General features: G+C 56.8%; 8 protein-coding genes across 8 annotated transcripts; 4 read left to right on the top strand and 4 right to left on the bottom strand.

The window, feature by feature from the left end:
- Positions 1-2,408: 2,408 nt before the first annotated feature.
- On the bottom strand, positions 2,409-3,500 carry MKK02DRAFT_42727 (uncharacterized protein; the record flags this gene model as incomplete). The annotated part of the gene is made up of 1 exon (XM_053092130.1): positions 2,409-3,500. One exon carries the CDS (start codon positions 3,498-3,500, stop codon positions 2,409-2,411), a length of 1,092 nt encoding a protein of 363 aa, XP_052948118.1.
- Positions 3,501-5,271: 1,771 nt separating this feature from the next.
- Positions 5,272-6,264, bottom strand: MKK02DRAFT_42726 (uncharacterized protein; the record flags this gene model as incomplete). The annotated part of the gene is made up of 1 exon (XM_053092129.1): positions 5,272-6,264. One exon carries the CDS (start codon positions 6,262-6,264, stop codon positions 5,272-5,274), a length of 993 nt encoding a protein of 330 aa, XP_052948117.1.
- A 567-nt stretch (positions 6,265-6,831) lies between these two features.
- Positions 6,832-8,477, bottom strand: MKK02DRAFT_22233 (oligosaccharide transporter; the record flags this gene model as incomplete). The annotated part of the gene is made up of 3 exons (XM_053086538.1): positions 6,832-7,559; positions 7,614-7,768; positions 7,813-8,477. The coding sequence occupies 3 exons, from the start codon at positions 8,475-8,477 to the stop codon at positions 6,832-6,834; spliced, it is 1,548 nt and encodes a 515-aa protein (XP_052948116.1).
- A 302-nt stretch (positions 8,478-8,779) lies between these two features.
- Positions 8,780-10,534, top strand: MKK02DRAFT_23333 (uncharacterized protein; the record flags this gene model as incomplete). Its single annotated transcript, XM_053086714.1, has 5 exons — positions 8,780-8,948; positions 8,998-9,107; positions 9,297-9,394; positions 9,439-10,115; positions 10,161-10,534. The coding sequence occupies 5 exons, from the start codon at positions 8,780-8,782 to the stop codon at positions 10,532-10,534; spliced, it is 1,428 nt and encodes a 475-aa protein (XP_052948115.1).
- Positions 10,535-13,185: 2,651 nt separating this feature from the next.
- Positions 13,186-14,316, top strand: MKK02DRAFT_31788 (uncharacterized protein; the record flags this gene model as incomplete). The annotated part of the gene is made up of 2 exons (XM_053088377.1): positions 13,186-13,248; positions 13,300-14,316. The coding sequence occupies 2 exons, from the start codon at positions 13,186-13,188 to the stop codon at positions 14,314-14,316; spliced, it is 1,080 nt and encodes a 359-aa protein (XP_052948114.1).
- A 468-nt stretch (positions 14,317-14,784) lies between these two features.
- On the top strand, positions 14,785-16,164 carry MKK02DRAFT_31787 (uncharacterized protein; the record flags this gene model as incomplete). The annotated part of the gene is made up of 4 exons (XM_053088376.1): positions 14,785-15,126; positions 15,175-15,458; positions 15,485-15,898; positions 15,975-16,164. 4 exons carry the CDS (start codon positions 14,785-14,787, stop codon positions 16,162-16,164), a joined length of 1,230 nt encoding a protein of 409 aa, XP_052948113.1.
- A 174-nt stretch (positions 16,165-16,338) lies between these two features.
- MKK02DRAFT_36125 (cytoplasm protein) lies at positions 16,339-18,058 on the bottom strand (the record flags this gene model as incomplete). The annotated part of the gene is made up of 11 exons (XM_053089355.1): positions 16,339-16,388; positions 16,443-16,545; positions 16,603-16,810; positions 16,854-17,014; positions 17,065-17,099; positions 17,144-17,243; positions 17,291-17,334; positions 17,379-17,472; positions 17,525-17,812; positions 17,866-17,985; positions 18,047-18,058. The coding sequence occupies 11 exons, from the start codon at positions 18,056-18,058 to the stop codon at positions 16,339-16,341; spliced, it is 1,215 nt and encodes a 404-aa protein (XP_052948112.1).
- A 541-nt stretch (positions 18,059-18,599) lies between these two features.
- On the top strand, positions 18,600-22,548 carry MKK02DRAFT_36124 (uncharacterized protein; the record flags this gene model as incomplete). Its single annotated transcript, XM_053089354.1, has 22 exons — positions 18,600-18,663; positions 18,726-18,859; positions 18,927-19,028; positions 19,084-19,217; positions 19,277-19,379; positions 19,428-19,503; positions 19,545-19,627; positions 19,672-19,749; positions 19,796-19,986; positions 20,046-20,109; positions 20,154-20,494; positions 20,539-20,658; positions 20,707-20,817; positions 20,867-21,002; positions 21,044-21,233; positions 21,295-21,382; positions 21,429-21,522; positions 21,572-21,722; positions 21,767-21,899; positions 21,943-22,304; positions 22,360-22,471; positions 22,524-22,548. The coding sequence occupies 22 exons, from the start codon at positions 18,600-18,602 to the stop codon at positions 22,546-22,548; spliced, it is 2,892 nt and encodes a 963-aa protein (XP_052948111.1).
- Positions 22,549-23,171: the final 623 nt, after the last annotated feature.

Raw genomic sequence — 23,171 nt, 5'->3', positions numbered from 1 at the left:
GCGCCGCCCGAGTCCCGCTTGATCTCGCTGCTAGGACCAGGTACGTCGTATCCCAGGCCGACAGCCTCACTGGAGGGGACGACCAGCGGGAATTCTACCGAGCTGCGTTTCGGTCGAAAGCTGGGGACGTATTTTGGGGCAAACTCGGATCCGGCGTCTTGTGGAGTCCGAAAGAAGAGGCCCTGTTTGTCAGCTACATCCTGACTGCAGTAAAATGTCGGACATACCTTGAAGTCACCGTCATCATGATCGGGACTCGGCGTACCTTCGGGACTGAGATGCTGATCCGGAGTCCCCGCGGCGCTCCTGTCCCATCCCTCACTCGCATCGGTGTATACCGTCCGCCCAGATGCCGCCGTATCCGTGTGCGTGAATCTCGGCCGTGAGGCGGACGGAGGCATCAGGCGGTTCTGCTGCTCCGCAAAGCTTTCGACGATGGAGCGCGGAGACGGGATGGTGGAGATGGGATAGGCGAGAGGAGGGGATATCGTCCGCTGAATAGGGTCGGGGATGGGTCGTGCGGCCGGAGTAGATGAGCCGCTGTGCGAATAGGTGGACTCGTCGGCCGTCCGGGGCCCGGGACGTGTCTGTGCGCCTGACTGACCTGACTCGGGACCAGTCAAGCTTGCAGCTCGACTACGGCCGATAGCCTCCTCCATAGCGCTTGGTCTGCGGGGGTGAGGCGTAGGCGTAGCGTCGCTTGAGACCGTGGTGTATGCGGACTGCGCGGAATTGGTAGAAGCTGACAGCAAAGCCGCGGAGGATGGCGACGCCAGGTCCTCGAATTGACTCGATTTGGGACGGACGGGCCCGGCCGAGGGAGCCGCAAAGGCGCGCCTGGTTCGGGCTCGCTGGTGCTGTTTGGCTAGCGCGGCCCTTGCGCTAGCGGGTGTGTTATCGGCAAGGATGGGGAGGGGATGTCGGGGAGCAACAGTAGGAGTTATCGCCGGATTGGGTACGGCGAGGGGATGGGAAGGATGAACGACGGGTGGGGTAGATGCTCGAGACGAGTCGTTCGATACGGCGATCCCGACATCTTGACGCAGAGACTGCATCGGTGGCAAGTCGAGAACAGGTGCTCGGTCGGACATGGGAGGAGGAGGGAGGGGTTTGGAGAAGTCGATGACTGGCCGCTCGGCGTCTGAGTTGATGACGACTACTTCGCCTCTGCGGACTGGGGACCGCAGGCGGACGGTTCGGCCAGGCTGGGATCGCTGTGAACGAGTGCGTACGAGCAGATCCGGAGAGGATGCGGCGCGTGTATGTTGGCCTGTTCGTCAGCATAGAGTTCCACACAGTGGTCAGGGACACCCACGTTCTTCTGATCGCAAATTCACCACTGACTTGCTGGTCTGGTAAGACCGGCCGGACGTGTACTGATGGTCACCTGTCTGTAAGCTCGGCCCCGATACCAGCAACGGCTGACTCACGCTCATCCAGTCCGAGTTCAACCACAGACTTGCTCTTTTTGTGGCTCATACAGCTGGGCAGAGTATGGGCAGACTTGCGCGAGAAACGGTCGCTCGACGTGCGCCGGAAGAGACTGGGCTGCTCGCTACTTTGCCGCCCGCCAGAGATGCTGTTGCTGGTCCGCGCGGATCCGATGCCGAAAGATGACGACCTGAGCCGGCCAAACGTGGCTCGAGAGGCTGACGAGCTACGGCGCCTCTCCCTATCTTCCGCCTCCTCGCGCCTGGCGTTCGCACTACCAATGATAGGTGCGCCTGGGGGTGGCCCATCCTGCCGCCCGACGCTAAGACTGCGCCCTCGCGTATTGGATCTGACCCGCTGTGGTTGCGCCGCTTGGGCCCATTCTTCCCGCTCGCGCAGGCGGAGTTGGCCCATCTCGAGCACGTCGGGGCTGTCGCGATATTGATGAGGAGGAGAAGAGGGAGGAGTGATGGTGTGAGGGGTGATATGAGGTTTGGGAAAGACGAGCATGTCACACATGGATTGTGCTGCCCATCTTTGTGGTCCCGCCGAAGCGGGTTTTGGGTTGGACTGTATTCGCCTCCGTGGCGAATGGTCGATGGGCGACGGAGGAGGATATGGAGGTGAGCGCATCTCGCGCTGTAATGGCGAGAAGAGCATTTTTGGACCGGCCAGGCCGGTCGGGACGGACGCCGAAGAGGGGATGGCGAAAGGATTGGCCGGCCGGTCCGCGAGGGAGGAAAAGGAGGGGGATCGGTATGGTCGCCGATTGGCGTGATGTGGGGTATCCTGGAAGGAGTATGCCGGGTCAAAGTCGTTTTGCGGAACCGAAGAAGAGGTAGAGAAAAACGAGAAGACCTTGGTGCTAGGGGACCGGACTGGCGCAGGTGAATGACCAATACCGCCCTGAAAAGAAATGGGTATGGCGGGCGGTTTGTAGGGTATATACCAGTCGTCCCCGTCGTTCTTGGACCGCCTCAGCGAGAGGCCGAAACGGCTCGATCCAGACTCCATGGCTTAGAGGAGCCCGAACCGAAACGGTAGCCGTCGACCTCTTTAGGCTTGCGAAGAGTGACACCCGCGTCCGTAGCGAGGAAGTCCCGGTTCGACGGGAAAGAGCGCGGCGTGGCTGAGCTGGAACGATTGTGGACGGAAAGGCCGAGGTGAGAGGCGAGAGTGTACAGCTCTAAAGTGTGTTGACCCTGCTGCGCGGCCTGGTCGTTGGGAGGTAGGGTAGGATGCCGAGTCCCAGTGATACCGTCCGAGCTCGAGTCCGACTCTGAGCGCGGCAATGGGGCACGCTTCCTGCCCTTGCTGCGATGAGGAGTGCGGGTATAATGGTCGAACTTGTCCGCCGGGGTGCCGCCAATATTGGAGGGAGTAAGGGGGATACCGCCGATGGGCTTGCGATGACGAGGGGGTCTGATGATGTGGTCGTCGTCGCTGACGATACGAGACTGCCCCGGAGAGACGCCGCGACTGGTACCGGGGGTCTTGATGCGATCGCTGCCGCCCGAGTCCGACTCGACCGGGAGCTGAACGAAGACGTCGAGGCTCTCCGCAACCTGAGGAGTGTAGCTCACGCTGAGCCTGCTCTTGCGATAAAGGGTAGTCCCCTCACACCTCTCCCGAGCTATCTTAGCCAGTGTAGGCTCGCGAACCGTGACCCAGCCCGAAAGATTCTGGTCGTTGCTGAACGAATCCTTGCGCGGCCAGTTGCCCGGGATGGTACCGTGGTGTTTGGGCTCTGGAGAGGGGAACGGTGCGGTGGGGATGTTCTGGGGTTGGTGCTTCCGGACGGTTGGTGGTGCGGAGATCTCGGCCCCGGCGTGCTTGACCCGCTCCAAGGGGAAGCTATCGATGAGATAGCCTCTGAGCTCCGAGCTGAGGCGGAAGCGCCGCTCGAGTTCTACGACTTTGGGAATACGTAGATGGACGGGTAGCTGTCTATACTTTGGGACAAGAGTGGGGGCAGCGCGAAGGACGATACCGAGCATGTGGGCGTTAGTGATGGCGAGGGAGATAGGGGACCGGGAAACGTGACGATGGGGTTTGGAGGAGCCCGACATGATGGACCAGGCGGGAGGGATACGGGAGGAGCAGGTAGCGAGCGGGACGAGAGGGGAAACAAGCGACGATAGGTTGAGTCGTATGAGGATAGTCGAGCAGGTGGTTGTGCGGTGTGGGGTAGAGTGTGATTGTCGGATGATAATGAAGAAGAGGAAGGGTCAGCGTACATCCTCTCGGCCAGAAATTGTAGGGACAAGGGCCCCGGAGTGGCTGGTCAAGGGGTAAGGCACGACGACGATGTCACTACCGCCGTAACTCCGACGTGGCAGATGGGTCAACATACCCATAAGATGAGGTCAGAGCAGGTGTAGGGGGAGGAGGGAGGAAGGGGGTACTGGCAGAATGAACAGATGGCAGGGAAAGGTGGAGCAAGAAAGATGTAGGGTCAGGAGTAAAGCAATTTTCGCCGGCATATATTCCGCCTGGCAGCACCCCATTGAGCCAGAGCGCCGCTCACTGCTTCGTCCCGCCAGCCTAGGCAAAGGACATGTAGAAGGAGGAGCGATGTCGGGACCGTAACTTTTCCTCGTGTCGCCTAGCTCCTCAGCTCCTCAGATCCCCTCGAGCAGCTCCAGCTCGTCCAGCATTCCGCCAAGTCCATCCCAGAATACCGCCGATCACCAGAGACGATCATGAGAGGGAGTAAATGGGATCAACAAGGTGAGACAGAAGTGTTTGACTCACCGTCACTGCTTTCGTGCCTGTATTCGCGCAGAATGACGCGCAGTGATGACGCGTGTCTGGGCGGACCTTGGGGGTAGATTGGCTCGCGAGCTCGTCTGCGAGGAGTGGAGGATAGAGAGCGACCCTCTGGCGACGCTGGACCCCCTGCAGACTCGCCGTCGACCTTGAGAGGTGTATGGATGACGATGAGGCAGAGTTGTCGAAACGCAAAAAGTCAACTCCGCCCTGAATTTGACGTTTCAAATTTCAGGTACCGTACTCTTCGCTCTTGACTTATTTCGCCGAGGGGTGCCCATGCAAGCATCGACGGTCTGCCTATCGGCCTGGGAGGTCGGCACAGCTGCTGGAGATAGGGAAGGACAAAGGGGAAAGCGCGAAATGAAAGATGTCGGAGGTCAAAGCGCGTAGCTGGTGATTGGGCGATCCACGCGAGGAATGGTCGTGTGTGTGTGTGCGTCCGACGCGTCGAGACTCGAGCGGGCTCTTCTTGCCGTTGCCCCTGTCACTGTCTACGCGGACGACATTCATGGTGTCGGCGCACAGGCCACCCCCAGTGGAGCGAAAGACAGCAGCTCCATACTTCGTGTCACTTGTCCGAGACCAAGCACTCCCGCGGACCGAGGACGCCGAAGGCTGAAACCGCACGGGACGGGGGACAACATCCCGCTTGACCTCTCGTTCTCATCCCTGCCATGGCCCGTCTGGGCGGCAGAGATCCTTCGCGTCCTCTACGAGACCACTTACGCCGCAAAGGCTTGCGATATCGCCCTTTTTGGGTTGGGGAGCTTAGAGAGAGTGCCGAACTGAGGGGGTGTGTAAGGCGTAGATATTAGATCACGACCATGGCCAGCTCCGGAAATCGGGTACGTAGGTGTACGCCGTGTGCCATTGCCCGGATACTGACGACGCTACAACACCTCTCAATGCTCACAGATACTCAGTTCGCAATCAAGCGGTTGCTCCAGCCGGTATGAGCGGGAGAGTGAGCTGTGCTATGACAGCCTAGCAAAGCTTGATCCTCTATTGAGACTGATGGATTCTCCGACCCAGACTTCACATCTATGACTGCCGCTTAATACAGAGTGCTCAAAGTTCTCTGACAGTGACCGCTCCTAGACCACCTCGTTCAAACTCCTCAAGAAGCTCGTCAGACATCTTCAAATAGTCCATTGCCGGCGTGCGCCCCTCGTAAAGTTCCTCCATCTCCGCCTCTGTCATCTCATCCGCTATCTTGACTGTGTATGTGTAACGCGGCAACTGCTCTTTCTTCGCACTTGTCCCAGCCGTGCAGAGGTCAAGCGCATATTCCCGCTGTTCGGTCGATCTGAGTTTCGAGCTCAGGACTCGATGCACGCGGAAGAAGAGGTCCTTGATGGCAGCTTGGGCGCTTGCATCGTCTTCCGGCCGAGGGCCGTCCCAGTCCAGAAGCAAAGACTTGATCCCCAACCTGCCTGCGGCATCATCGATGGTATCGTAAAGCGCGTAGACGTCTCGCTCGGTCGATGTCATCTGGGTGGTATGTGCGGGCTGTTGCGGAATCTGTTCCTGCAGTGGTTGGCTGATCGATATGCCGAAGTCGACGAGGCTGCCGTCAGTACCCTGAATGACATTGATGACCTCGAAGAAGGTCCAGCGCGGAAGGTTGGTCACCTCGTCCGGGTACATCGTGGATCGTTCCGCAGCGATGACGTCCTCTTCCTTCCATTCCGTGATCTCCCCTTTTTTGGAATTTCCATTCAATCTTTTGATGCGGTATGCTTCGCTGAACCCATGGTCTTTCAGATAGCTCTCAAGAGCCGGTTTGAATCGAATACCCCACGGTACCGGCTGTTTGTAGTGGTGTATGAGATCCGTGAGAAGCTGCTTCCAGACGGGGTGAGATCGGTCCATCGTTTCCTTCGATGTGCCTGCCGGCCACTTTACAGCAACTCGACAGTCGCTGATCCCGCGCACCCCGGGTTTGCTGGGACGGTAGTAGTCGACGTGGACTCCGACTGAGGGAGTAGAGGATGTCGGGACCATGACAGAGAACGTGCTCGTCATGTGGGCCCACCGGTCCTCTTCGAGTGAGGTTGACATGGTGGCTGTCGATATATGATTTACTGCGATCAGAGGCACAGTAGGGGAGGATCTTGACGGACAGGGTCCAAAGGGTCCACGTGGATGTACGATTGTATCTGTACAAAGCATCAGGGGGACGTCCCAGTCGATTGCGGCGTATGTGAGCAGCACAGACGGCTGGCCTATCCTCAAAGGATACCGAGAATTGGGTATCCGTGAGGGTCTGACACTCAAAGGAGTGAGTTAGGCTCACCTGTGCGATAGGCTCGCCGGCCTGACGGCCACTACGGTGATTAGGTGAGCATGCTATAATCGGTAGACGTAGCACGATCGCTGGTGCCAAACCTGACATCCCCTAGGATCCGGGACACGACTCGCGATCACGTCTGCATATGACAGCAGACCACATCCGTGCTTCAGCACGAAATTAATATCATCACGCGGTCGCGTCAGTAACAGCGGTCATGACTGGCTCATTGGCGTTCGCGGCTTGTCAGCACCGGCCGGCTGGTCAGTAGTGCACAGTCCTCGCTGCTTGCTTACCGTCGAGTCCGCGCGAAGGAAGCCATAGGTGGCGTTGTAATACTATTCCTTCTTGACCCTCCAGACCTCTTGGACGTCTCTCTTCTCTGACAAACCAACAGCGCCCAAAGTGCCCAAGCCCAAGACCGCCCCCGCCAAAATGAGCTCCCCTCTCCCCTTCCACCCATTCTCCCATCTGGCCTTCCCCGCAAGCCAGCGAATCAGGACCCCACTTGCCGCCGCTACCACAACCACCGCCTTCCGGGGTGCAATCGAACCCACTCTCAGTTCTGATCCACATTCCCTCGCCCTCCTCTGCGCGTGTAGTAAGGCGTAGATGATCCGAATCGCCATAGCGATACACGAAGCGTAAATGAGGGTCGCCTCGGTCTGCCATCGGACCGACTTGGCGTTGACCACCAGAGCGCCAACAAAGCCGAACGAAGAGGCGATCATCCACTTGATCTGCGTCTTGACCTCCGCTGGTGTCGCTGTGGCTGCGTGATAGGCCTCGAGGATGCCGTTTAGAGATAGAAGGGGGATATAGGCTTTGAGGTATATCTCGAGGATCTCAGGCGCGGAGGTGGAGAGGTATCGCCGAGGAAGAAGGAGTGAGATGAGGGCGGGTAAGAGTGGTGGTAGGAAGGCGGGAAGGAGAAGGAGCAGGTGGGCGGATAGTCGCACGGCGAGGGTGAGTAGGCGGATGGAAGAGGGTGAGGTAGGTGCGGAGGAGAAGTGGAGGAGGAGTGTCTCTTCCAGGGGCTGGAAGATGATCCGGGCTACAAGAGAGCCTAACGATCAGTAAAGTTGCGCTATCTGCTCCTTGACACAGGAGAGGGACCTACCATAGTTCATGGCGATGGCATATCCGCCTTGATCCTCCAGCGGGCATATGATGCCCACAGCGATCCGATCTGCCTCGGTCAAGACATGCTTGACGACGCTCTGGCGCATGTTTGCGAGCGCAAGAGATGTTGTAGCATCGTTGAAGCGCTTCTCTCTGACTCATCAGCTCAATACGACCGCCAAACAGCAACAACATACCCCATATCCAGGCTCGACCAGAGCAACCCTTCAGTCCCAAACTCCAACACATACCTCCCCACTAGCCATACCGCTCCCATCGCCTGCCCCACCGCGAAGGCGAGGAGCGGTCCCCCTCTTCCTAGCCTGTCAAACAGCACCACGCACCCCACAGTCGTCACCGCCCGCGTGATAGCCATTCCTCCTTCCGCCTGTACCCTCACCCTGATCTTCGGCGGGTCATTTCGGAGCGCCCTGATATAGTGTGGCTCGATCCCTAGCTCCAGGAGCGCCGAGACCACATACAGCGCCAGGGAAAGATGGAAGTCTTTCTGCCTGGATGTGCTGAGTGGGAGCCGGGTAAGATAAATGGTGACGGTTAGAGCCGAGACTGCTATTCCGAGCCAAAAGGGCATAGTCGCTTGTCGTCTGTCCTGCGCTCGGCGAGAAGACTTGTCCTTTCCCGAGTGGGGGGTAATAGGAGACCGGAGCAGGGCATTGCGGATCCCTTCACGCGAGAGGAAGAGGGTCGTAGAGCAGATGAGGTCGAATTGGATCGCGGCGGTCCCAAAGACCTCGGGAGGGGCAAGGCGAACCAGCGCTTGGTTCAGGCCGAAAGTGAGTAGACGAGAGAGCAGCTGTAAGAGGATAAGAGCTCGAGCTGTGAGCAGAGCTGAGGTGGACATGTAGGGTGATAGATGCAGGGTAGCAGCATGACGTCGACATTGTGAAGGTGTTTCATCTTCCACCCTGGCGGCAACAACGCATTAAACCCTATCTTTCGCTTTGGACCTCACTTCGTACATCGACATGTCATCTATGAGCTATCCACCTCGAGATCAGCGGCCTACCGTGCGACGGGCTCGGGGAGATCGAGCGGCGAGTGTACATGCTCAGCGAAGACGGCGTGGTCAGCCGAAAGAGGTCGGGGCGATCCAAGCTCGAATAGCTCTTCTCACCTATGCCTTGTGAGCTCAGCGGCGCACAGATGATTGAATATGCCCAGAAGCTGACACTCAGATCACGTCTACCTCCTCGACAGCTGCCGATTCTAGCTGTCTACGCGTCAAGCATCGTATATGCCGCTGAGAAGGGATGGATACCTACAGCTGCGGTCGGGAAGGCTGGGGCGTCCATCGTGGGGGTTCTCAGTATGGGTAGGTTCTACCCTCTTGCAAACCTTAAAGCAGCAGTTGACGTATTCAGTGACCGGTCTTCTCTTGTCTCATCGCTTCTCCTCGGCCGTAGCCAAGTGGGAAGAGGGCAAGAAGATCTGGATAGCGGTTCGAACCAACATAAGGGATGCTGTCCGCTTGGTACGCTCCTTGTAGCATGTGGCAGAGGTGATCTAGCTGACACGCAAGATATCAATCGCTCCCACTCTGTTGCCTCAATCGGATATAGAGTCCAGTCCGCCTAGTCTCCTGGGCATGTCCTCGAATGGCAGCGAAGCCTCCTCACCCGCATCAATCTCCGGCCAGATGGAGGGCTCTGGCTCGCCCAAGTGCAAGCCCTCACGGAAGTCTGGAGATGGCCGGGATGTCGTCTCTGAGCGGGTAGACGAGCTAGCGGGTCTTTTTGTCGGCTTTGCATTCGCCTTACAGTGAGCCCAGTCTCGCTCAAAGTTTACAATAGCTAATATCTCAGACATCATCTACACAATACCCGTCCTCTACCTCAACCGCCCCTCCCCGATCTTCTTCCTCTCGGCTACCTCGCTTCTCTCAAGCGCACCGAAGCTCGGGTACGATTCGCAGAAGAACACCTCTCACCCGTCGCTAGTCCTGAACGCACCTCTGACATCCCTCTCCCCTCTTCACCCCCTGATAGCCTCCGCCCCGGTCTCCGCCGCCGCTCTACCGGTCCACCTACGTCCGAAGAGCGCTCCTCAGCCTCAGGGGATGAGTGGGAGTTATCGAATCTCCGGGATAAGGCAGAAGAGGCGGTTTCGCAATTAGCAGATGCGGTAGCGGGTCTGGGCGGCACCGAGGATGATGAGCTCAGAAGACAGCTCGATGAGTTGAATCAGTTCACGACTGGGGAAGGGGAGGAAGATAGCGGGAAGAGTGGGAGGATAGGAGCCGTGGAAGGGCAGAGTGGCAATGGAGGTGCATCAGGTGGAGGGAAGACGAAGAGTAATCTGGCGAATCCGACACCGCCAAATCTCCCGCTGGCGATTCTGAAGATGCTGGAGGCGTACGTCGTGGGACTGGCGGATGTACCCAGTCTCCGAGGAGGATGGAGCGAGCCGAAGCGAGATAGAGCGCTGGCGGTTGTCAAGTCGCTTTCGGAGCATCTGGGCGAAGCGGAGCGTTTGGCCTCTAGTAAGCTTTCTCAGTATCCACCTTCTGCCCCAGCTGATCCCCCAGCCGCCGCCCCCCTCCCATTGACCCTGCACTCCTACCACCTCCTCACCATCTACCTCGCCGCCATCCCCCCTTCCCTCCTCTGCGCAATATCCGGCCCAGCTCTGGTTATTGTCACCCTCATAGCCGGCTGGTGTCTCCTCGGCCTCGAAGCGCTTGTAGGGGAAGTAGGCGGCGTGTTTGGGGGTCACGAGCCCCATCACCCCTTACCCACGTTCACGACGAAGATCCTCGTGGAGAGTCTCGATATGTGCCCGGGGCTGGCAGGGGCGTACAGAGCCAGAGTGGCGGGTAGGATGGGAGAGGAAGACGCGGAGGTATTGGCGCTGGACAGGAGACGGAAGGGGAGGGAGGAGTGGGTGCCGAGTTTTGCTTGAGCGATCAGGCACTCGCTGGGGGTGATGGCATTGGGGTGCTTGGGCAGATCTCGATCATGATTTAATGCGTAATAACGATCTAGGTTTCCTCGTGGTGCGTGTATTTGAACCTCGAGTCTTGCTGCGGAACAGCTTACATCGTCTAGGACGCCCGTCCTGGCTGACCTTACCCATTCCCAAAAGAACTCAACCACGTCATGCGGAAGACACAATCTGATTGTCCTTTGTCCTTATCTCCCTTTGACCTTTCGCCATTCTGCTTCTTCTGCTGACAGACCCAAGACACTGATCTAGTATCAAGATCCCCGACATCGTCTGACCTTCTTACTTCTCATCCTTCTTATACTCACACATGTAGCAGGTAGCACGACTATCGTATTCGAAGAGCAACACCGACAGGACCCTATCGGAGCAACATGTCTGCTTATCCAACCAACACCGACATCTGTCTGGACTTGGCCGGCCTTGTCGGGAGCGAGCTGGAGTACTTCCGACACGGATCCGAGGTATGGTTGCATAGGCTCTCATGGATACCCGCATGCCCGGCCTGAAGACGCCGTCGGGTCCAGGGATTCGGACCCTTGGCTTCTCGACGTCGCCAGCCACAGCGACAGCGCGGTAGGAATGCTGCCGCGGATCAGCCGATCATGGCCGCCACTTTCGCCGCTAAGCTCTTGTCCGACCAAAGCCAAAGCCAAAGCCATGCTGCATGAAGCACGGACCGCAACGTCGATGCTTCCTTCCGCAAACGCGGTGAGTTCTAATGCAGTCGGCGTAGGGAGGACCACAGCTAAATATGCATAGCCGCCAAAACAAGCGCGCGAGTCATCGGGAGTTTCGGGGCAAGGAGTGAACGCCGACCGCAGCCCGCTCCAAGATGAGGGCACATCTTCTGAAATTGATTCTGACTTGGGGTCTGAGCCTGAAGATCGTCACTGGGAAAACGACCTTCCTCATCGCGACGACATTGACATGGACATGAAGGTTGATACTGATGGTGGAAGTGAGCAACTTACCGAAAGCGATGATGGCTCTAACGGCTACTTTCGCCAAAAAATCGCCATTCAGCGCGAGCTTCCGGCTGCCTCGAAGCCTTCATCGGATCTCTCAGGTATCGGTCTCACAGGTACCGCCTGCGTCCAGAGAGTCAGGGCAAAAGCCGAGCAGAAACTGCTGACACTCATGGATCGAGGTATAATACGAACCTCCCGCACTAGCGCCAGAAACATTCCTTTGGGGTATCTGAATGGACTCATCGAGTCTACCAATGGCAGCAGGAGCTACATTGGATATGCGATACACCAGGAGCCCAGACAGAGTAACCCCAAAGCCAAGAGGTCTTATTCGTTGTTGGACCCGGTGACTGAGCGCAAGAGACGCATGGTCCTGCGGGCGCTCCTCAGCAGGGAGAAGACCAAGCAGCTCAGGCTTACTGGCATACGGGCCGATGTTAACTCATCAATCACAGCGGGATCCCGAGGGCCACTGCATCCCCTACCTCTGACTCGAATCTCGCAGCGCACGGGTGTTCCAGTGCTTTTCAGGGCAGAAAGATACCAGCGACATGTACGAAAATTGGCGGCTTTGTATCTCACGCTTGATGCTCAGGGGGTACGCTGTACCAAGGAGATAGTGAGTCTTACACGTACGGTACGGCTGAATTGGTTGCGGGAAGTGCTCGGGCGGACGGCTCCGAAGAGCGCAGATGGAGAAGCTACGGAGCAGCGTTTATCCGGATCCGGCCTAATCATTCATAACATCGCGCCCGAGGGAGAACCAGTGCAGCCGATTCTGCTTGATTGGAGGGAACAGATCGGTACAGAACGTGGCGGCGAGAGTGTGTCTTTGATCTCCGCTTGGATAGAGAAGCATCGATGAAGGAAGGGCGAGAGCGAAGCTACATGCTAGGCCCTGCGTGGCACCAAAGGTGGCTGGGCTGTGCTGTAGTACTGTATGGGTGACGCGCTGGATCGGAGCTCTACCTACATGCTGCAAGTATCTACTTACTGAAGGAAGGCTAACCTGCACTGACATGGCTGACATATAATCTTTTGAAATCGTCTCATACCTATCATCTTCGCGCGCTGGAGCCAGGAGGGGCCGAGGCTTGTCTCCCGCCCCTAGTTTCCTATCCTCTCACTCCCAAAGGAACCCACATCGACGAGAACCTGATGAGAGAAGCCTCATTCCGACTGTCCTTTGTTGCCATCTCCTTTCACCTATCGACCACCTGCGCTTCTTCACTGCTTTGCGATCCAAGCCTCTGCAGATCAGCTGATAGTATCGCCAGGCTCTGTACCTCGTCCAGGCCTCTTACTTCATACATATACTTATCCGTCGAGTTCCTGCTGCCGCATCAGCAATAATCTACCAAGATGTTTGACTACGGATCGCACAATGACCCTGGACATTGGCTAGCTTCGTCAGGAGCAAGCTGGAGCAGAACTCATCCGGAGCAAGGCTACGGCTACGAAGGCATTTCCGGCCACATTGACCTCATTCCTCTCTCGACTGCAACAGACCGGCCTGCGGACCCGGATCCCTGGCTTCTCGACATCGCTGCTCACAGCGACAGCAGGGAAGGGAGGCTACCATGGATGGGGGCATGGTGGCCCTTGGTTCTGATCCGGAACTCTTATCCGACCGACCTCATGACTGACCAAGCACCACTCGCAGCGTCCCTACCACAGCGCTCTTCTATTCCTCCCATGAACGTGAGTGCTGATGAGTCCCGCGTAGGGAGTACGAAAGCTGAGACTGCATAGCGACCCAAGACGAGACGCGAGCCATCGGGCGTTTCAGCTTTGAATGAGGGACAGCCCGCCTACTACAGTCCTGTACCAGATGAGCGTATCTGGCCAGACTCGGACTCGGAGTTTGAGTTCAATCCCGAAGACCTTCAATGGGACGTAGGTGGTGCCGACGATGAAGGCGAGCATCTTGACAAAGGCGACGATAGCTCTGACTATTCTTACAACGAGTCCGCCACTCAACACGAGCTTCAGGTGGGCGCCTCAGCGCTCCCATCGGACCATATGGATACCGATATCAGCGCCAATAAAGGCCTCACCAAGGCCCAGAATCTCCGAAACCAGATGAAGCAAAGGCTGAGAATACTCATGAATCGAGGTATACTTCGCAGCTCCGTCACCACTGCCCTCGCCATTCCCCTGTGGTATCTCGATAAGATTATCAAGTCAACAAGCGATTCGGTTCCCGGTCAGAGAAAGTACGAGGGATATGCGATACATAAGTTACCCAGACGAAGCATCAGCAAGGCCGAAAGGCGCGCGGGGATGTACTCTTTCCTGGACCCGAAGACCGCAAGCAAGGCTGGCATGCTCCTGAAGGTGCTTCTTACGAGTGAGAGTAACACGCCGAGGCCCGCTCGGATCTCAAAGCGTACGGGAGCCACTCTGCCCAGCCGCCGGTCTAGAGTGGGGAGCTACGGTCAACATCTCGGACGACTGGCAGCTGCGTATTTCACGCTTGATGATCGAGGGGTCCGCTGTACCAGGGATGTGGACACACGTCGTGTAAAGCTCAATTGGCTCAGGGACGTACTCGAGCGGACGGACCCGGAGACCGCGACTGGGGCTGGAGAGGCGGGCAAGGTGCGGACCCGGTTCGTCATACACAACACAGCTCCGAAAGGCGAACCGATGGCGCCTATCCTACTCGATTTGGGGGAGACAATCGGTTCTGATGATGAGGGCGAGACGGTCTCTTTGGTTTCCGGCCAGTGGATCAACAAATATCGTGCAACGCGGGGCGACAGATAGCGCCGGTGGCCATAAGGTTCAGTGGTCCATGCAGCGTGAGGTTGGACCTTTGGACTAGGCTGAGCTGTATATACGTGTGATGCCCTGGTGTCATTTTCATTGGTGGCTATATGCAAATCTGTACGATATTGTCGTCGGAATTGAAAAATGGGCTCTGTCATTGTCACAAACTTTGGTGCTTCATCACATCATCAGGTCGTGTATAATCGCCCGCCACGACGCTTATAAGCAGGACCCTCACCCAGTAAGCTCGTTCGAGACATCAAGAAGACACTCTCTGATCGTCCTTTGTTATCCTATCCTTTCAGCCTGTCACCATGCGTGCTTCTTCCCTGCTACCAACTTGCCAAGCCACTGATACTGCCCGCCGCCCGGCCGCTCACGGAACACCGTCTGACCATCTTACTTCTTACTTCACTCCTACACACTCATATAGCTCGACCGACCACATCACATTGTGAGAGTAAGATGTCCGCCTATCGATCGGACACCGGCCGCAGGGTGTCAGATTGGCCAGGAGAGAGCTGGAATTGGGCGACTCATCAGAAGGGCCGAGGGCACACTGTTTCGGCTGGCGAGCCTCATCCCCTCACCGACTACCACGGGCCCCGCTCCCGTCATTTTGATCCCTGGCTTCTCGAAGCTACCAATCACAGCGACAGTGGCCATGGTCAAGGGAGGCTGCCATGGATAAGCCCTCAATGGCCTCCGATCGCTGACTCGCTATCAGAAACTTGCCGCACCCGCGCAGCGATGCCTGAAGACACACAAACTCAATCAAAGCCAGCTTCCCTTCTCTTCGCTCACGCGGTGAGTTCTGATGTGTGCGTAGTGGACACGATAGCTGAGACCCCAAAGCAACCTGAAGCCCAGCGCAAGGCATTGGGTCCTGCGGCGCAGGGAGTGATCGCCAGGCGCAGCCCGACTGCAGATGAGCAAACTCGACCCGCCTCGATTTCTGAGTTTGATTTTGACCCTGAAGATCTCGATTGGGACGGCGACATGAGCATCGACGGTGAAAGCGAGGAACTCTACCAAGGCGAGAATGTCTCTGGTAGCGACGTTCACGAAGGACCCGCCACTCAGCCCGAGCTTGCGGCTGCCTCGACACTCTCACCGAATCTTAACTTGTGGCTACCGATGTCACCAATACACGTGCTGCCATTAGGAAGAAGGTTAGACTCAAGGTCAAACAGCTACTGATCACGCTCCTGGATCGAGGTATCCTCCGCACGTCCCGGACGAAGGCGATGCACATACCAAAGTGGTACCTGGACGAGTTGATCGAGAAGACAGGTAGGACGGACCCGTACGACGGAAGCTACAGGGGATATGTGATACACCAGGTGCCCAGACAGAGTGCCACCGAAGCGAAGAGAACGTATGCTTTTCTGGACCCGGCAAGTGCGAGCAAGTCTCGGATGCCCCTGCGGGCCCTGATCACGAGGGAGAAGACCAAACATAGTCATATTGGCGTACTCTGGATTATGCAAGTTCAGCGATGGCCGCTGGATCCTCCTCACTCCCTGACCCGCCTCGGATCTCAAGGCTTACGGGAGCCACAGTGCTGTCTTTTACGGAAGTGAGCGACCGACACCTCCGAAGGTTGGCGGCTGTGTATATCGACCTTGACTCTCGAGGGGTACGCTGTACCGCAGAGGTCGTGACGCGCGCTATGCCGCTGAGATGGCTGAGGGCGCTACTCAAGCGGACGGACGAGGAGACCGCGGATCGACAAGCTGGGGAGGTGCGGAACGGCGCCGGTCAGCTGGTCATTCACAATACTGCTCCGATCGGGGAGCCGATGGCGCCTACTCTGCTCGATTGCAGGGAGAAGATGGGTCCTGAGAGTGGCAGGCAAAGCATCTCCATGCTTTCCAGTCCTTGGATAAACAAGTATCGTTGATGGTGAGCGAGAGCGTACTATGCGTCTGAAATGCTGGGGTCATTATCTTTGGTGGCTACATACAGATATGTACAAGATTGTTGTAATCGAAGTTTTCGGTCCTCGCAGATGTCCGTTCAGTGAGCTGCCACCTCCTTGCTTGCCTCCCTCGACGCGAAACCGTGTCCTATATGGTCAGCCCGAAGTCTCCACGCACATCCAGTGGAGCCGAGGAGCTCACCAAATCCCATTTGGATCGCAAAGTCCTGTGTCCGATGACTCGCTTCCGGGTCTTGAGGCGCCACCCAGAACTCATCGATGATTGGGACCTGCAGCACGTTCATCTGATATGTCAGCTCTGGTCTCCGTCCCTGAAACACAAGGACAGGAAGACAACTCACCTTCGGCGTGATCACAATCATGGTATTCGACTTGACCTCCAGCCACTCGCTCCTCTCAAACGTCAACGGCTCACTCGCAATCATAATCACATTTTCCCGCTTGTCGGCCTTGGTCATCCGGTACACCCCGCCTTCCTTGTACTCTTTAAACTCGGTTCCGGATGAAAAGAAGAGGGAAGAGGCTTCGGATGTTCGCGAGGAGATGTATCTGATCATCAGCTTGGAGTAGGAGGCGGCAGAAGAGGGCCTACCGGGTGGCAACAATGGTCTTGCCGTCGGTGACGACGTAGTTGAGGAGATGGGGAGTGGTGATACCAGCGGCTTTGGAGAGCTTGTTGATGTGTGCGATGGTCTCGCGCATGGCGCTGCGGAGCTCGATGTGGGTGAAGGAGCGGGCGTGGGGGTTTTTGAGCTGGGGGGTAAGCTATCTACGCAGGCAGAAAAGTGCGTGCAACAACTGACCTTTGAGAGAAAGACCATGAATGCCCATTCGGAGTCTAAGGGTCAGCAAGTTAATGCTCATGGGGAGCGACAGGCTTACCAGTGTAGCCGGAAGGATAGAGGAAGAGCTCTTCAGGAAGAGATTGCTGAAGTGCCCGCTTGATCTTGGGGAATTGGCTGATTTCACCATTGTGCATCCACTGAGACATAAGCTGTAAGGTCTTGCGGAAAAACCTCCGAAGCTCACCATCAGCTTGTCGAAGATCCAAGGATGGGCATTGTCCTCGCTTGCTGGCAGGTCAGCTCGGTCCAGGTTATCAAGAGTTCCGACTCACGTGCTCCAGCCATAGTCGAAGCTCTGACATGTGCAAAGACCAGCGGGCTCCTGATCTTCTCCGCCAACCGAGTGAGATTCGCATTGCTCCAAGCCTATATGTCAGCTTTGGGCCGTTATGTATCCCCTTCAGCTGATGGGACCTACCGGTGAAAGCGACTTGAAAAGACAAGGCCGCTCATTCTCCAACGCCTGCTTCTTCGCTGTCTTCCGCATCAGCTCCTCTTGCTCCTTCAAGTCTTCGTCCGCTTGCTTGTCCAGCGCCTCGATAGGTTGATCATCGTTCATCGGGCTGTCTTTGTGGGGTACATCGTCCCCCTCTGGGAGATCGTGCTTAGTCGGAGCGGGCGAGGAGGAGACATGCGGCTGTTGGGGGGCGTCGGCATTGTACATGGGTGGTTGGGGGTCGTACCATCCTATACCAAAGCCATCTGCCTGTTGTTGTCAGCTTGCTCCAGACGGGCTATGACATAGATTCGGTAGCTTACGTTCATGGGTCGGGAAGAGGGGAAACGGAGCTTGGACTCGAAAGCTTGGTTGGTGATGCTGTGTTTGGGGCGGGTGACGAGATGTGCGAGCTGGATCGGCTCGTTGCCTTTGTAAACGAGCTGCTGGATCAGCTAGACCCGCACAAGCCCATATCATGGTATGGCCAAGTGGACGACTCACGAAGCGGCACATCGTGCGTTTGAAGGACTTTCTGGCCTGAAGAAATCGGTATGCGGTCAGGCGTGAGAATATAGATCAATAACACTGAGTGGTCAGTAAGTGTAGAGATGTAATATGTAAGCTTGAGGATTCGAGAACCAGCCTGGAGCCGAGGTCAAGGATAAAACAGACACGCACGGAGCAAGTATGAAAGGAGGGAGCACTGGCGACAGATAGCGCCATGGCGAAGACTCCGACCTTACGAGCACGCGAGATGGGGTCCTCGCTGGCGAGCTGGGAAGAGGGCAGGGAGGGCTCCAGACTGTGGGCTAGATAGTATGAATGAGTATGCTGAGGAAAACGAGCGATCGCTGTAGAGATCGCTGTCTGTCTGTCCTCCTGATGGGACCAGCTGAATGGGGCCCCGCATCGCCACGTGGTGCTCCTGGAGACAGTCCGGACCGCGGAATGTGCGCGCGCGCGACCAACTCAGCAACCTTCTGACATTTACACCATCATCTATCTACCTTCTTCACCCCTTCTTAACAAGTAGACCCCTCGCGGATCATACGAAATGGCCAACAGAGTCGTGAGTCCCTGTTCACTTGCTTTCGAAGCTAAAGCTAACGTTCCAGATCGTCAAGTGTGAGCTCTCATCTCTGCTCGACATTCCTCCTCCCCACCTCGCTGATGCATCTAGCCGTCCTATCGGGCGACACTGTCATCGTCCGCTCTAAAGAGATGCCCGAGAAGGGCAAACCGCTGAAAGAGCGGTCGTTGCATATTGCGGGCTTGTCGGCGCCGCGTATGGGCTCAACAGCTCGAGAGGATGAGGTATGTGGTCCGGGCTCGGCGAAGTACGAGGGAAGGGCCGGAGCTGGAGCTGATGCTGACATTCTAGGCATTTGCGTTCTCTTCCCGAGAATTCTTACGGACTCTTCTGGTCGGCAAGGAGGTCGCCTTCAATATTACGCATTCTCTTCCTGCGAACGGGCCCGGCGGGGTGAGTCATACCCACCGCTACTCATCAAATAGAGTGCGCTGAGCTGACACGGTAGGACCGCGAATTCGCCACGCTCTATATCGCACCCGCTTCTCCCGGCGGACCGCCCCAGGATGTCTCAATGCTGATCGTCTCAAACGGGTGGGCTCGAGTGCGCGAGGGCGTAGGAGAGGGCGAAGAGGCAGTCAGGTCAGTATTCAGCTGCCTATCTCCACAACGGCGCGCTGGGGTCGAGCTGATTATCCTAGGCGACTCGGCGAGGCTGAAGCGAAGCGGAGGGAGATGCTCAGAAATGCAGAGGGCCAGGCCAAGGCGGAAGGAAGGGGACTGTGGGATGAACAGCCCGAGACGGTATGTCTAGCTAAAAGGGTTGATGGTTCGGATGATTCTGATGACTAGCAACGCACTGTGTCTTTCCAGATGCCTGCGGACCCGCACGCCTTCATCGCTGAGTACAAGGACCAGGAGGTCGACGGTGAGTCCTCTTCTACTGCAGATTGCGGGGCTGATGGACAGCGCTGGTCGAGCAGGTCCGAGATGGGACGCAATACCGTGTCCGACTACTCCTAGATGAACATCACCACCAATTTATCAATCTCGTATGTCAATAACTGCTCAACGGGCAGCAGTAGCTGATCCCCAGACTGTTGCAGGGGCCAAATCACCCAAAGCTTCCGGCGCTCGAGAAGGCGATCAATCAGCTGAACCATGGGGAGAGGAGGTATGTCTTCATCAGAGTGTGTATGTACAGTCCCGCTGATGTTCAGGCCCGGTCATTCGCCGAAGTCCGACTCCTCCAGCGTCCCATCAAGGTCCGACTCTTGTCTGCCCCGGTCTCCCTCGGCGCGTCTTCATTGCCCGCTCCCGCGGCGTCTAGCACTACCAAGACGAATGGGAGCGGGATGCCGGCGTTGCCTACTGCTGGCGGAGGTGGTGGAGGGGTCATCATCGGGACTGTGTAAGCTGAAAATTGTCCAAGTGTCCGGAGTCACATTGGAAGTCAAGCTGATTCGGCAGAATTCATCCGAATGGGAATATCGCCGAATTCCTCTGTTCCGCCGGTCTTGCCAAGGTCATCGATGTGAGTCCATATACAGAGCGAGAAGAATTGGTGCTGATGAGCAGTGGCACGCCGGTCTCCTTGCAGCCCACGGCGGTCTCGACCGTATCCGCGCCGCCGAGAAATCCGCCAAAGACAAGCGTCTCGGTCTTTGGGAAAACACCGCCCCTACGACCAACGGCAGATCCGCCGCCCAGGCTGGGTCAGCAGGAGCCGTAGCCGATGCTGCGCCAGCTACAAACAAGGGTCAGAGCTTCGACGCGACCGTCGTGCGGATCTGGGGCTCGGATCAGTTGAGCCTGCTAGCGAAGGGAGAAGATGCGGAGAGGAGGGTACAGCTCGCTTCGGTCAGAGGGCCGAGAGGAGCTGGCGCGCGGGAGGCGTACTGGGCTAACGAGGCGAAAGAGTGAGTCGGTCGGCGGGGAAGTAGAGATGGAGCTGATAGGGCAGGTACCTCCGAAAACGGCTCATTGGGAAGACGGTCCATGTGCTTATTGACTATGTCAAGCCGAAAGATGGGGAGTATGAGGAGAGGGAATGTGTCACGATCACCTATGGAACGCAGAACACGTGAGCTAGCCTGGGCAACACGGTTTATCGCTTGAGCTGATGGTATAGGAACATCTCGGAACAGCTCATTGAGAAGGGACTGGCAACTGTTCTGAGACACAAGCGGGACGATGAAGATCGGTCGATGGAGCTTGATAAGCTGATTGTGGCGGAACAAGCGTGAGCTCGACATGGTCCGCGTTTCTGGGATATTTAGCTGACCCCCCAGAGCGGTAGCCGAGACGCGCGGTCTGCACTCGACCAAAGAAGTCAGCCTACCCCGGATCGTCGACGCGTCGGAGAATGGTTCTCGAGCCTCACAGTACCTGCCATCATGGAAACGTGCAGGTCGTCATGCCGCCGTTGTGAGTCCTTTCCGTCTGGACTGAGACTAGCTGACGTCCAGGTCGACTTTGTCGCCTCTGGTTCCCGCTTCAAACTGTACATGCCTAAAGAAAACACCAAGATCACGTTTGTTCTCGCCGGGATCAGGGCACCTCGGGTCGCTCGTGCGGGCACGACAGAGAAGAGCGAGCCGTACGGTCCTGAAGCGTACAAGTTTGCCAGTCGATATATGCAGCGAGACGTCGAGATTGGTCAGTCTTCCTCTTAGTACGGGGATGTGCTGTGTAGGTGGGGATCGGAGCTGACGTGTAGCTTTCGACAGTACCGATAAGCAAGGAGGATTCATTGGTGCGCTGTATGTCGGTGGTGTGAATCTGGCGGTCGAGCTCGTCAAGAATGGGTATGTCGATGCAGCAAAAGAAAGCGGAGAGACAGCTGATGTGCAGGCTGGTCAATGTTCATACTTATTCTGCCGAGGCATTGCCATTTGGCCGAGAGCTCATTTCGGCCGAAGAGGAAGCCAAGAAGGCGCAGAAGAACGTAAGTTAGAACATCAAGTGCTGAGGACGAGGACCGAGCTGACAGATAGATTTGGTCCAATTATACTGGCGAAGAAGCAGCACCCGCAGCCGAGACAGCTACGGGCACGGCTCTTGCGCCTGAATATTTAGACGTTTACGTTTCAGCCGTCCGGGACTCGGATCCCTTTGGCTTCTCTGTGCAGGTCTTGGATGATAACAGTGGGTCATGCCTTTCTATGATAGTGATGGTGGCTGATCCCTAGGCGTTGCGGCACTCGAAAAGCTCATGTCTGACTTTGCGCTGCATCATCGTCAAGCTACCTCTACTGCACCGAAAGATTTCAGCCCTCGGACGGGTGATCTCGTTTCTGCCAAATTCAGCGAGGACAATCAATGGTAAGGCTACACAGCCACCAAGGTGACTTTGGCTGACAAGCAGGTATCGCGCCAAAGTCAAGAAATCGTCCAACCTGAAAAAAGAAGCTCTCCTCTACTTTATCGACTATGGAAACGAAGAGACCCTCCCATTCGCGCGGATCCGACCCCTCGACACGAAATTCAAATCTCTACCCGGCCAGGCCCGCGAGGCGCGTTTGTCGTTCGTCAAGCTCGTCCCTAGATCCAACGAATACGGACCCGAGGCGTGGCGTCGGTTCGGATCACTCACCGAGGGTCGGAAGCTCATTGCGAATGTGGATCAGAAGGAAGGGGGGTTGTTGCATTTGAGGTTGATCGATCCGAGTGATCCGAATGCGGCGGATGATCCGATGGCTTGTATCAATGCGGATTTGGTCAGAGAGGGTGAGTCCTAGCAGGAGCGGTGTGGAATGGGAAAGAATGGAGCTGATGTGAATAGGATTGGCGACGCTGGATAAGACGTTGAAGTATGTCAAGGCGTATCCGCAGGTAGAGCGGAAGATGGTGGATGCGACAGAAGGGGCCAAAAGGGACAGACTGGGGATCTTTGAGTGAGTCTAGAGGTTTTGAGTAGGGGACTGGGGTATGGAGCTGATGTTTCAGGTTTGGAGATGTCAGTGAGGACTAGGAGGGAGTCGGAAAAGGTATCAGCAGTGTCGGAGGGGAATGTCTTACATTGCATCTGCCATATCAAAATGAATTGGGTCTTGTTGTTCGGATGGTCTCTTCTGACTTGACGAGGAATGAGGAGTTAGAGTGAGACATCGGGGAGAGGATGACGTGGATTTCTGGGACGACAGGATAGAGCCTCGCGCCATTCAGTCAAAATCAGTACTTCCTCCTTTTATGCACTCTGTCGCTACCAGTATTGCATGCCGCTGCAAGCACAGGCAGATCCGAACAGCTGCCTCTCATCCAGGCCCTCCCACATATCCATCTGTCATCGCCGCATCGGCCGCTTTGCCCGACGTACCGGCCGGTAGCCTCAACATGAAACACCCCTCCTCCGCCCGATGCCTCGAGGCTCGCTTGAACCTCAGGCACGAGGACGAGACAAGAGGACACGGGGTAAATCTGAAACGTTGGCTGATGATCTACGCACAGACCTTGACCAACTTACACACACACATCCTTTCTTACATCCTCTCCCCCGTGCGCTCGCTAGTCCCATCAAACTATCCATCTCCACCTGTTCGGCTAATCTGACCTGCTGACTTCGCCCCCTCGCCCCCGTTCCGATCTTTCAGGCGA

The sequence above is a fragment of the Dioszegia hungarica genome, assembly GCF_025882075.1.
Source record: "Dioszegia hungarica strain PDD-24b-2 chromosome Unknown MKK02contig_6, whole genome shotgun sequence".
In the NCBI taxonomy this organism is placed as follows: Eukaryota; Fungi; Basidiomycota; class Tremellomycetes; order Tremellales; family Bulleribasidiaceae; genus Dioszegia; species Dioszegia hungarica.
This window is presented reverse-complemented; position numbering and strand designations above follow the sequence as displayed.